The following is a 13,160-nucleotide window of genomic DNA, read 5'->3' as shown; positions in this document are numbered from 1 at the left end:
AATGTTTACACTTCAGACCGGCCCCAGGGCTGAGTGGTTAAGTTTGTGCGCTCTGCTTCAACGGCCCAGGATTGCGCTGGTTCGGATCCTGGGTGTGGACATAGCACTCTCACCAGGCCATGTTGAGGCGGGGTCCCACATGCCACAGCTAGAAGGACCCACAACTGAAATATACAACTATGTGCTGGGGGGATTTGGGGAGAAAAAGCAAAAAAAAAAAATGAAGATTGGCACCAGTTGTTAGCTCAGGTGCCAATCTTTAAAAAAAAAAATTTACACTTCAGTAAGGAGTATTTTGTAATGAAGTTCGTGGCATTAGGCCATTAGGATGGAGACTAGGTTATATATTTATTCCTCTATGCATTTGACAGAATGTGTATGTGCGGTTTTTCTACTGTTTTTACTAATTGTTTAGTTAAGTGAATATCCAAAAAACATCTGCCTCAAATCTTTTCCCCAAACCTGAAATTGTTGTATGTATTGGGAGTCTGATTTCAACTTCACATGTTGAACGTTTTTCGTTTTCTGCTTTCACTCAAAGGCTGGCCCAAATGCTACCTTTTCCACAAACCTTCCCCTGCTTCTCCTCACTACAGGGACCTCTGTCTCCTTGTGAATTGATCTTAGGTCATGTTGTGTCTCACTCACAGCCCTTTCCACTGTCCAGCATTATTTTTCTGTTATTGATATATACATTGTTCTACCCTAGTACTTTGGACATACGGGCAGCATTGATTGGTTTCATCTTTTCCTACAGAGCCGGGCACATAATAGATGGAGTAGTTTGTTAGATAAATGACCAATGAAAATTGCTCTTCTCATTTAATGGTCTCATCTGCAATAATGAAAATCACTGTTCCTTCAACAAATGATTATCCACCATTTACTGTGTGCCAGGCACTGTGTAGATGCCGAGTGGATGGAAAATTGAAATTCATAGACTCTGCGCAGCCTAGAATAGGCAGATTGATTTGTTGAATAAACCATTTCAGTGTATGAGTTCAGACTTTTTCCATAGGAAATATATATCCCTCTTCTCTGAGTATGTGTTTACTGATGAAATCTTTGATGTGCTTTTAGCAAATGTGTAAGGTTTTAATTTTTAAAATTTATTTGAAAAGCTGCTCATCTCATATAGTCAATAAACATAAATTTCCTCCTGGTAAGCAGTGAGATTGCATCATTCCCTAAATGTTGGCAGACTAGTCTTTCTTAGATTAGGAATGAAAGAAGATCTTTAAATAAGGCTTTTGGCTTTATATGGAGTCACATATGGTAACTCAGTAGAAGCTGTTGATGTAATATCAGATTAAATGGGAATTCCTAGACAAGGTGATCTTCACTATGAACTCACATTATAATTTAATCAATTAACCACCTTCATTTATCTTAAAGATAAATGGGAACAATTTCAATGTTTGTCATTAGGGAACTGGTTAAATGATTTATGGTATATTCACATACTAGAATGCAGCCATTACATGTGTTGCTGAAAGTCTGTATTCATTTACATCAATAGTGATCAATAATATATGGAGGAAAAGAAGCAGGTATCAAACAGTATGTATAATATGTTTTTGTAAAAATGTAATTAATATATCTAAATATCTGTAGACAGAGGAAAAGGACATTTCCCAAAATGTAAATGATGTGTATCTTTGGGCAGAGGGAGTTACGGATGATGTTTTTTTTAGCATATGTCTACAGGGAGCACATGTTACTTGAGTAATCAAACTGATGGCATTAAATAAAAGTGGGCAAGTGAAGATAATTTTTCAATAGTAAATGAGCCAGCTACATGCAAACTGCTGAATTGTGCATAAGTTGAATCTTCCACATAGTCTTTAAAAATATTCCTGAATAAGGTAAAATTTTATAATGTCAGTCTGGAGGTTTCAAAACAATACCACAAATCTTTAGCAGAAACTATGTTGCAGCTTTAGGATAAATAAATGTGGAAAAAGGCTCTGCCAGCCAAATAACTGTACATCCTGGGGGTATTTATGAGTGCTCTCCAGTGGTGGGTTAGGTTTCCTTCCTGTCGCCCCACGGTGAGTTCTGTATGAGCTGTACTCTTCATTTAGTCAGAGCACACGCAACCCGTGTCACCACCAGACAGAGTGGCCCACATAAGCTCCTCCCTCTGACTTTGCTTATGTGGATGAACTGATGGACTAAAACTAACCATTATTAAAAGTCTTATTTTTATGAAAGTGGCAATTTAAAAGGGGCATCTGGAAGGAGTTTATAATAATAAACATTTTGTTTTGTTTTTCAGGGAAAAGTGAAGGTAAGTACAATTTCTTTATCCTATATTACATGTGAATTTGCTTATACATTCAGATGTTTATTTGGCAACCTTCTTTTTTTCTTCCCATATCTGAGACTCAGAAGAAGTTAATTTTATTTCTTTGTCTAAAATTCTGGAGGTGAAAGCACAGTTTAAGGGAAAATGGCTGTTGTGCCTGGGATTAGGCAGTAGGGCAATTCGCCCATGTGTTCGAGCCTCTGCCCATGGAAGCAGGCATCTGCCCGGCCTCTGTATGTGGGAAAACTCCCTCTCCTTTCCTGGCTGAGCTCTAGGAACTGCCGGGTTTTACGTAGGAAGAAGGTTCCAGGCACGATCAGAGTTGATCTACTGGCTTCCCAGGCTTATGCTGACTCTTGGGTGTGGGTATCACTCCCAACTCTTTAAGTTAATTGTAATGGTAAAAATTTTAACATTTGTTAGGTTTACTTTGTCTTTTTGCTTTATGACTGAGATTAAAATTATTTTTGTTGTTTTTAAGCCCATATGTTTAACAATATGATAAGACGAAGCAGTACTTAGCTTTAGTCCAGCTGGAAGAAATTGCTAAAATATGAGGTATCACTTCCTCTGCCTCAAAATCCTCTATCTTCTGAACATTATTTTTATGAATTGCTTTGCCTTATGTCTAAATAACAGAATACTAGAGTCTGATAACATTGCTGTTTTATTATTATACTTTACGTTATAGTAATGGTAGCAGCTAAATAAAATACTGAATCAAAACTGTACTGTTTGGGAGAGAAGTTCTTCAGTAGTAAGATTGCTTTTCCAAAGATGCCTCATCTTTTGTTAGTGGGTGATCCTGTAGTTTTCACTTGAGTAACCTTCTTGTTCCTTGGTTCTCCTAGTTCTATGCTGTATTCTAGCTACAGTAGAGGAGGCTGTTTTGGTTTTTCAGTACTTTTTGAAGTTCTCCATCTGTCTCGTTATCAGAGAAAATGTTAACCTGTGGAGGCTCTGCTTGGAGCAGCCATCTCATTTATGAGTGTATTCATAAGTACTCATTTTGCTCAGATATGGTTCTCTCTGACAGCTGTGTGTTAGGTGGTTATCTAACTGGATCAGAATCGAGTCAAGTTGAGAATAACTGCTTCAGGATTGTAAGACAATTGAAAATTCCATTGAAGACTAGGTCCAAGAAGTATTACACTCCCACTCTCCCAGCTCATGGTCCACAACCTGGGGGAGAAAAGCCTAAATGTTTTTATAAGGAAACAAATCACTTGTAATCCCACAACCCCAAAATAATTGATAATGATAATGGCTAAGACTATGTGCCAGTACTCTTCAAAGCAAATATGATTTCATTGAATTCTTTTGACAATCCTAGGAGGTTTTATTATTATCTCCACTTCACAGCTGAGGAAAATGAGTCCCAGTGAGGCTTAGTGACTCAGCGAGAGTCGTGGGGCTTGTGAGTAGCAGGTTCACATCAGGCAGTTTGGCTCCAGGCTGTGTGCTCTTAGTTACTTACTACCTCGTACTGCTTCTCTGTTAATCTTTTGATAAGTATTATTATTTATATGTTGATAGTATATAACAGATATATTTATAGTTTTGTATATTCTTCTTCTCGTGTCTGCTTGATTCTTTAGCCTAGGTCCTCATCAGCTCAGGCCACTCTAACAAAGAACCATAGACTTGGGGGCTTAAAAGACGTTTATTTTCTCACAGTTCTCGAGGCTGGGAAGTCCAAGATCAAGATGCCAGCAGATTTGGTTCTTGGCATGGGCCCTCTTCCTGGCTAGCAGATGGTTGGCCTTCGTGTTGTCCTCACATGGCAGAGAAGGACCTCTGATGTCTCTTGCTTTTCTTATAAGGACACTAATCCCATCATGGGGACCCCACCCTCACGACCTCATCTAAACCTAATCACCTGTCAATGGCCCCACCCCCACATGCCATCACATGAAGAGTTAGGACTTCAGCATATGAATTTTAGGTGGGACATGAACATTCATCCTTAGCAGCCTCGGTTTCTTGAATTGGATGTACTGGATCAAAAGATAGGGATATTTTAGGCTGTTGATAACATATGACCAGATTGCTTTTTGTCATTGAAAGAATGTGCTAGTTTACACCCCTTCCAATCAGTGTGCTGGCTAGTTTTTCCTGATCCTTGTCATCATTAAGTATTATCATATTTTTATCTTTACTGTTAAAAGTGGTATCTCTGTAGTTTTAATTTGATTTTTTTTTTTTTGGTCAGGAAGATTTTGCCCTGAGCTAACATCCATTGCCAATCCTCCTCTTTTTTTTTTGGCTTAAGGAAGATTAGTCTTGAGCTAACATCTGTGCTAATATTCCTCTACTTTTGCACGTGGGATGCCGCCACAGCATGGCTGATGAGTGGAGTAGGTCCACACCTGGGATCCGAACTTGCAGACCCTGGGCTGCTGAGGCGGAGTATGTGGAACTTTGACTGCTCCGCCACAGGGCTGGCCCCAATTTGCATTTTTTATTATGAGTGAGACTGAGCAATTTTTATCTGTTATGACCGTTTGTATTTTTTCCTTTGTGAATTCTCTGTTCATGTTATTTGCCCATTTTAAATGGATACTCTTGCATTTTTATTACATTTATGACCTTTTTATATATTTAGGATAGTATCTGTTTGTTGTATTTGCAACATACATTTTACTCACTTTATTGTTTCCACTTTGCTTTTGTTTGTGAAGTTTTCTGACAAACAGATGTTTAAGTTTTCATATAGTCTAATTTATTGCTGCTTCTCTTTTTCATTCCTTCCGTTACTTTTATGCTTGTTTGTTCATTTTCAATATCACTATAAGCAACTTTGGTGAGAAGGACTGTACAGTACAGTGTTTGCCATCCCTAGCAAACACATGCATAGAATACGTATGTAGTTATAATAATTATTTCTTAGGCCTTTTTGTATATTATTCCAAATAAACATTTTCACATATTGTCATGTTCCACATTCTTGCCATTTTAATAGTTTTATATTATTCTACCATGTTAACTAGTTATATAGTATTCTATCATGTTAACTTAGGCATTATTGTACATTTTGGTTATTTCACTTTTTAAAAATTATATATAACATAATTGTCTTTTACAAACTATACCCCCCCTTTTGAATTATTTCTTTAGCACGTAATTCTAAAAGCAGAATTACCAGGTTTGAGTATATGAACAGTGATCTTATTACATCATAGAATATAACTAATATTTGGTTTTGTAACGTTTCCTTGAATTACTCTTTTCAAATATTGAATGGCATAGTATATGATGAGTTATATACAAGTAATATACCTCCAATTCTATTTTATACTTTTTATTTACTTTTCTAATTTAAAAAAACACAATAAGTTCTTAATTTTCATAGCATGAGCTGTTATCAAGGCTAAGTATTTTTCCATGGATTGACTTACTATTTAAATTCTGTGTTTTGGCCTCATGTAGAACACTTTATCCAGGAAGTTATGAGACGGGGCCGCCTGAGGCCACGCTCACGCCTTCTGGAGACTCAGCTGCGGAGCTCTTCGCTGAAGCTGCACGAGGCGCTTCTCTCCTTCCTTGGGAGAAATTGCAAATAAAATTTGAACCTTTAGTTAAACAATCTTTAAATCAGTTGGGCACAAATTTGCTATAATACTTTAAAACTTTTGAAAAACTTACATTTTGGCGTTTTTACAATCTTGTGACTTATTATTCTTTTAATTTCAGAGAACACTTTTTACAGTTGGCTAGAAGGTAATTGGAAATTTTAAAACAAATTTAAATGATAAATTTTTTTCATTTTAAAGAGACATAAAATTAATTTTATATCTTACTAGTTTCACATATGAAATTTTTATTTCCAAATTGCTTTTTTTAGGCCTCTGTGTAGAAAAAAGAGCATTCTACAGACTTATCTCTGGCCTGCATGCAAGCATCAATGTGCATTTGAGTGCACGGTATCTACTGCAGGGTATGTAACGTTCACTCCTGCTCACTCCACACTTGTTCTTGGGTGTTCTTAAAATGTTCCTGGTAATTTATGTGAATGGGGAAAGACTGACTCTGCTGAATATTAGATTGTAAAAATTCATTCTTCAATGTTAATAAGCAGGAACGTAGGAACTCTAGGTAGCATAAGAGAAGGCTCTGCACGATCTTAGCTCTCCTCGCCTTCTTTTAAGAAGCTGCGCAGCATTGTACACGTTGCTTTGGAATGTTCTCTTGCTTGTTGTGGGAATTAGAATAGCTGCTAACAGCACAGTTTGTTCCTCATTAGATATTGCTGTATCAGAACCTTTTATTTGTGTGCCAGCTTCAGACCTGGAGTTCAGTGGGGAAAAGCATTTCCTGCTGCTCTTTATGCTTTAAGAAAGCTGTTGAAAAATGAGACCATGGTTGATTTTCATCAGTAACATATTTCTTGTGGAATTAATGTCTCTCTCAAATCTTAGAGACAATATAGAGTAACTTTAATTTTAAGTAGGGTTTCAAACTCATTAGTAAGTTCAGTCAGTCATTTTTTAATTGTGCATTTTGGTTTTATATATGTTTATATTCAGAAATTTGATTTTTGTTAAACCTAGTTTCTCAGTAAAACATTAAATTTATTTTCTTTTTAAGGATGGGTTCTAGAAGATAAATATTAATATATAACTATTAAAGGCTAAATTAGGACAAAAGCAGTTTTTGTGATTATATTTATATGTATTTTGAAATATAAAATGAAATTAATTTACTTAATTTTAAAACTCAGTTTTTAATATTTAATTCTTCTTTCTTCTCAGATACCTGGTTGGAAAAGAAATGGGGACACAACGTTACAGAATTTCAGCAGCGATTCGATGGAATTTTGACCAAAGGAGAAGGTCCAAGAAGGCTTAAGAACTTGTATTTTCTCTACTTAATAGAATTAAGGGCTTTATCTAAAGTGGTACCATTCTTTGAGCGCCCAGATTTTCAACTCTTCACTGGAAATAAAATTCAGGATGCAGAAAACAAAATGCTACTTCTGGAAATACTTCATGAAATCAAGTAAATTGTATATTAAACTACACATTAATAGAATAGTGACAAATGGTATCTAAAATTAAGTTCCTAAGTAGTCAATTTAGGGAAAGGAAAACTATGTAAAAAATAATTAAAAATTAATTTTGTTCATAGGTCTTTTAGAATTGAGCTTTGTTTTTATTTTGGCCTGGGTACTAGAAAGCACGTATTTTTAGTTTTAATAGCCATTCTTTAGTACTCGTTACTTGCATTATTTTCATAATTACTTGAACAGATTGGGTTTTGGACCCAAACTTCTACTGTATTAGACAGTTAGCTTTTGTCTTTGAGGATGAGAATTTGTTCTGGGGCATCAGAGTGTTGATTTTACTGTATATTCTACTCTATTTTAATTATATTATTCCTCACTGACCTTGCATCAGCAGGACTTTTAATATTTTATAATACGTGAAAATGAATATTCTGTGTTTTAAAATGCAGGTCATTTCCTTTGCATTTTGATGAGAATTCATTTTTTGCTGGGGATAAAAAAGAAGCAAACAAACTAAAGGTAATTATTTTATATAACTTCATCTTTTAAATACAAAACTCTTATGCAGATATGAATGTAAGCCCATGTTTCATACTTAATAAATCTTGATTTATATCCTGAAATTATATGAAAAATCAGAGTTATAATCTTTTTTCCTCAAAAAAATGAAGTCCAAAGGCAGGGCCAGCTCAAGATCTGTCTGGTTTGTGCTATGTTCAAAATAACAACAACTGAGATCTGTGTACCACTGTACGCCGTACAGATGGCTGTCACCCTGCTGATCGCGTGTAATGACTGGAGGTTATGGGTTCAGAGAAAGGGCTCTAGAGCATGAGTGGCGGTGTTTGTCTACTGCCGAGGAGAATTCTGCAGATGGTTTCAGTTAAAGGATCCTCTTTAGGGGAGAGGACACAGTGTTATTCCGTCATTCATCGTAATCACTGGGAACTAAAGGCCTTTAGAAATGCCACCATGCAGTCATGGAAGAGCAGAAGACCTGATACCCCACACAGTGGAGTTTGGTCTTAGCTTGGCCTCTTAAAAGAGGTGTGACCCTGGGCAAGAAAGACCTCTTCCCGTATATTTGCCTCAGAATACTACAAATATGAAATATTACTAGGAAGATTTATTAAACACTCATGATGTGCAGATCATGATTTTTGTAATTAAAGGAAGAGACAGCTCCTACCCTCAAGGGATTTCTAGTCTATTTGAGGACTTAAGTAAGATTCTGTGACTGTTCTCAGTTACAAAGCTGTAGATAAGTAAAGGCAGGTGGACCTCAGTAGCAATGGGCTTGATCTGATTTCATCAGCATATTTGTAACAAACAATCTTCCTTTTTTTCTCGTTCTTTGTTTCTTTATGTAATGAAAAAAGCTGATTTTATGAAGCTTGCAAACAAAATACTTTTTTGCACTATTTTTGCCATTAGATGATAGTTATTTTTGACCTCCCATACCTCCTACTTAAAGCATTCTTACTAGAAATATATACCCAGAAATAGTATACTTATATAACTTCCCAAACAGCTTCCAGGAACTTGGAAGTGAGGGGGAAGATGATGTAATGAGACCTTCTCCTTCTATTTTTGCTATCTTCCTTCTTTTTAGTATGCTTGTTGGCTTATTGGAGGGTGTTTTGGCATACACACTTTTTATATTGTGCAGATTAGAATATCTCACAATGTTTTACCTTTATCAAAACTCGGAAACACTCAGCTTTGATGTCCTATGAAAGTTTAACAGATAATTTTTCTGAATTCTTTTATAAGGAGGGGTAAGAAAACAAGAAAACTTGTTAATATCAGATATTTACTTTTTAAAAAGGGTTGATTTGAATAGTCACATTTATAAGTTCATTTTAAAATCTCGTCTCCTTTATACTCTATCACTGTATGGTTAGAAATAGAAGATTTGCAGGAAAGAGAGTTCAAAGTGGAGTAGGATCTTGAAGATGCTTGAGACTTGGGTGGGAGTTGGTTTTGGTCAGTTGGTCTTGTTGAACGTCAGTCACAGTGTTTGCCCGTGTCACGCCTCACCTCTGCCCGCTAACGAATTGAGTGTTGACCTACACACCGTGTGCATGAGCTAGGAGGCTGAGCCGTTTAGGTTCTGGTTATTTTAAGGATCGTAAAATTTTCTCATCTAAGATAACTGTGGAATACTTACACTCAGGTTTTGGACATTGTTATTTGTGGAAGTCACAAGGAATTTCTCCTCATTTAGTAAGTTTCTAGCTTATTAATTTGGTTTTCGTATAATGAATTTACATAAGCACTTGTGCTTGGTTTTTATTTGACGGTGTTATTTTGGCTCTTGTAAGCAACCATGCTAACTCTCTGTGTATGCCATATAAAAGTTTACTCAAGAGCTGCCACGGTCAAGGATGTGAATTAACACAGATTCAAATACTGAGTTTAGATAATGTCTGCAGAAGCAAGCGCAGTCTTTTAGAACAGAGGTTTCCAACCTTTACAAGTATGAGAGTCTCTTTAGTCACAAACTTTCAAGGCCTTTCCCCATGACAGTGGTATTTTTAGTATCTATTGATTGTGAAAATATAATTGCCAAAAAGCCACTCTGCATTTAATACCATTTTTTAAGTAAAAGTTGTTTCATTGATCATCACATTTATATCCATTTGGAGTTCATAGTGCGCACATGTGAGCTATTTATTCTGTCTGCACAGTGCTTGTTTACATAAGCATTTTGTGGGCCCTTATAGCAACTATGAAATCCTGCAGCGGGCACCCCCTTACAAGATGGGGACGTGTACCTCAGAGTAATTTTAGTACCCTGTTGTTATTAAAAGTGTGATTTTTTTCTTTAATTTAAGGTTGAAATACAAGTTTATAGGAAACCTCAGATCAGATCACCAAACTCTCCTTAGGGTAATATTACTGGGTAAATGTCTTTTAAAAGTAGGTTTAAAATTAGGATTACCTCTTACTGAACTCAGTCCAAAAGGTACAAAAACACAAGATATGGAATATTGCTAGCATATGGGTAATAATTAATGTTAATAATTTGGCCTTTGTATTAATAAGGATATGAGCTCTGCCATCTATTAAGGATCTTTTACATGTTACAGCTGCTTCAGTCTCCAGCTGAGTAAAGCATCTGGGGAGAGACCATCCCCGAGTGGGCCGAGTGCTGCGCTGAATAGTGCATTCCAGTCTTTGCTGATTTATTTCCATTCTTAGATCTTTGGTCCTTTTCTCTTCTAGTTGAGGCCAGAGTGTGGTTTATTGCATTAAAAAAAGGAGAAACACTGTGTGCTCCCCAAATCTAGGCCAGTTGGTGTAATGGATAGTCTGTCTGAAACATGTGTCAAACCTCATATGGAAAGTGCTGTAAACGTGGGATTCCAGGGTAAGGCCAGGCCAGAGGGAGCCACTTGCAGGATCAGTTAGTGATTTCCGCTGGAGTCAAAGAAGGATATCTTCTAGGTCTCCCTTCTTTTCTCCTCCTTCCTTAAGGACTTACACTACTTTTGGACGAGCTTGGTGCTTGTTGCCCTATTAGGAACAACAGACCTGGGGCTCACGGATATATACACATATATTAAAAGTATAAAAAGCAAAAAAGGGAACAAAAATAAACACCAAATTCGGAATAGTTACACAGGGTGGGAAGTAGGACTTGGGAGGGATACACTGAGGGCTTCAACTGTACTTGTAAAGGATTCTTTCTAAAACTTGGTGAAGGGCACATGGATGTTCATTGTATTTTGTATATTTCTGCATGAAACTACTACTGCTGCTGCTGCTATTACTAATAAAAGAAGACCTGATTGTTTTACCTAATTAATGCCAGAAAGAAGGGCTTTAATATAACTATGATGAAACCAAAGATTTTTATTTTTCTCTCCCTCCCCCTCTCTTTTTTTTTGTTTGTGAGGAAGATTTGCCCTGAGCTAACATCTTTGCCAGTCTTCCTCTACCTTGTGTGTGGGATGCTGCCACAGCCTGGCTGATGAGTGGAGTAGGTCCACATCCAGGATGTGAACCCGTGAAACCCCTGGCTGCCAAAGTGGAGTGCGCAGAACCCCAACCACATGGCCGAGGGGCTGGCCCCTCTTTTTATTGAAGTTCAGCTTCCGAGTCAGGCAGGCCTGAGGTCTAAGTTTGCTGTTTACTAGATCTGGGAATTTAGGCAAGGTGCCTCACCTCTCTGAACCTTGTCTTTTTAATTCGTTAGGTGTAGATTACGGTAATGTGTACTTTTGGATTTGTGGTGGAGAAGAAATTGTCTGTATGGAGACTCTGGTGTTGGCCATGCTCAGCGAATGCCGAATTTAACTCTCTCCCCTTTTGTCGTCCTGCACGGCGCCTTGCAGTGTTTGGCACATAGAAGGCACGCAGAGAGAACTTAGTGCTTGACTGTAATACTCCATCTTAGTAAAGTTTTTTTAAATTGTTTTTAGGAGGACTTTCGTCTGCATTTTAGAAATATTTCAAGAATCATGGATTGCGTTGGTTGTTTGAAATGCCGACTGTGGGGAAAGCTTCAGGTAAGCACATCTGGCGCGATCCTACTTTTATTCTTCACACAAAGAATTTGATTATTTTTCTTTTTTTGCACAAAGAATTTTCTGATTTTCTTTTCTCTTATTTTTATAATAGACTCAGGGTTTGGGTACTGCTCTGAAGATCTTGTTTTCTGAGAAACTGATAGCAAATATGCCAGAAAGTGGGCCCAGTTATGAATTCCATCTAACCAGACAAGAAATTGTATCTTTATTTAATGCATTTGGAAGGTTAGTTTGAATGTTCTGAAATTGTTTCTGCTACCACGTAAGTCTAATGCAACATGTATACTCTCAGGTAAAATTGGGTAAGAAAGATCCTTTTTAGTGAAATTATCTCACTACAGAATTCCGTGGTCTTAGGAAGTACTTTAAGTATGGAGACACATAACGATCATCAGATGATATTCTTTATTTCCTTTGTGGACTTTGATGATCATGATTAATTTACTCATTGAATTTTAATGTTCATCTTACTGAATGTGTATATTTTTTCTAATTATTTAAAAGTAGTCTTTTATGCTGCCCAAATAGTTTTTTGAAGGTCCTGGAAAAATCATATTGTTTAATACAGGTGTATATGTAAAATTTCCTTGTGAATTCACCATTATGTAAAAAGGTTAATAATTCTTTTAAAAATAATTAATTTTTATGAGAATGATAAACATTTTTGTAAGAATGTTGTAGAACATAGCTTGAAATGAACTTACATTATAAAATTTAAGTGTAGTTGCATTTCCTTCTCGCTTGACATATGTAAAGAATACAGAGATTTATAAAATCTAACATTTTCTAATTTTTTCTTCACTTTCAAAAAATTACAGTTTGTTATTTTGGGTTTGAAATAATTGACCTTCAGAATTATTCTTTAGTACACAGAAGCTTGACAGTTCTATTTCACTGAGTATCTGCTGCTTTTTTCACAGTGGAGAGCAGCGCTAAAGTACATTGAAAATAATGAACTAACTTTACTTTTTATAAAAACTAGTGGAAGCAGTTTGGGCACGCATTTACTATTCTCACTGTAGTCTAAAAGCTTGTCTAGAAGCTTGATTCTTTGTATATTTACTAAATATGGCATAACGATTAGTTTAAGTATTCATATACTTATGCCTACTTAAAATACATATTTTAAGGCTTATATACTTTATACTTTCATACTTAAAATAACAAGCATATGAATATGCTTTGGATACTTAAAATATCTAAATATTTTAACATTTATGTACTTTATAATTCTGTATTTTAAAACTTAAAACTTATGACTGATACTGTTATGAATACTTAATAATTAATTTCTGGGCAATATTAGTTTTAC

General features: G+C 36.1%; 1 protein-coding gene across 2 annotated transcripts in view; it reads left to right on the top strand.

Moving 5' to 3' along the window:
- ERO1A (endoplasmic reticulum oxidoreductase 1 alpha) overlaps positions 1 to 13,160 on the top strand; it is a 52,413-nt gene that overhangs the window by 36,116 nt on the left and 3,137 nt on the right. The window contains exons 9-15 of one of the 2 annotated variants that reach the window (XM_044773595.2): positions 2,279 to 2,290; positions 6,002 to 6,028; positions 6,153 to 6,245; positions 7,060 to 7,306; positions 7,763 to 7,832; positions 11,741 to 11,827; positions 11,940 to 12,073. In XM_044773595.2, coding sequence (XP_044629530.1) covers positions 2,279 to 2,290; positions 6,002 to 6,028; positions 6,153 to 6,245; positions 7,060 to 7,306; positions 7,763 to 7,832; positions 11,741 to 11,827; positions 11,940 to 12,073 — 670 coding nt within the window. The remainder of the gene's footprint in view (positions 1 to 2,278; positions 2,291 to 6,001; positions 6,029 to 6,152; positions 6,246 to 7,059; positions 7,307 to 7,762; positions 7,833 to 11,740; positions 11,828 to 11,939; positions 12,074 to 13,160) is intronic. The other variant, XM_070513639.1, reaches the window with a different exon arrangement.

Source organism: Equus asinus, chromosome 7 (genome assembly GCF_041296235.1).
Source record: "Equus asinus isolate D_3611 breed Donkey chromosome 7, EquAss-T2T_v2, whole genome shotgun sequence".
Lineage (NCBI taxonomy): Eukaryota > Metazoa > Chordata > Mammalia > Perissodactyla > Equidae > Equus > Equus asinus.
This window is presented reverse-complemented; position numbering and strand designations above follow the sequence as displayed.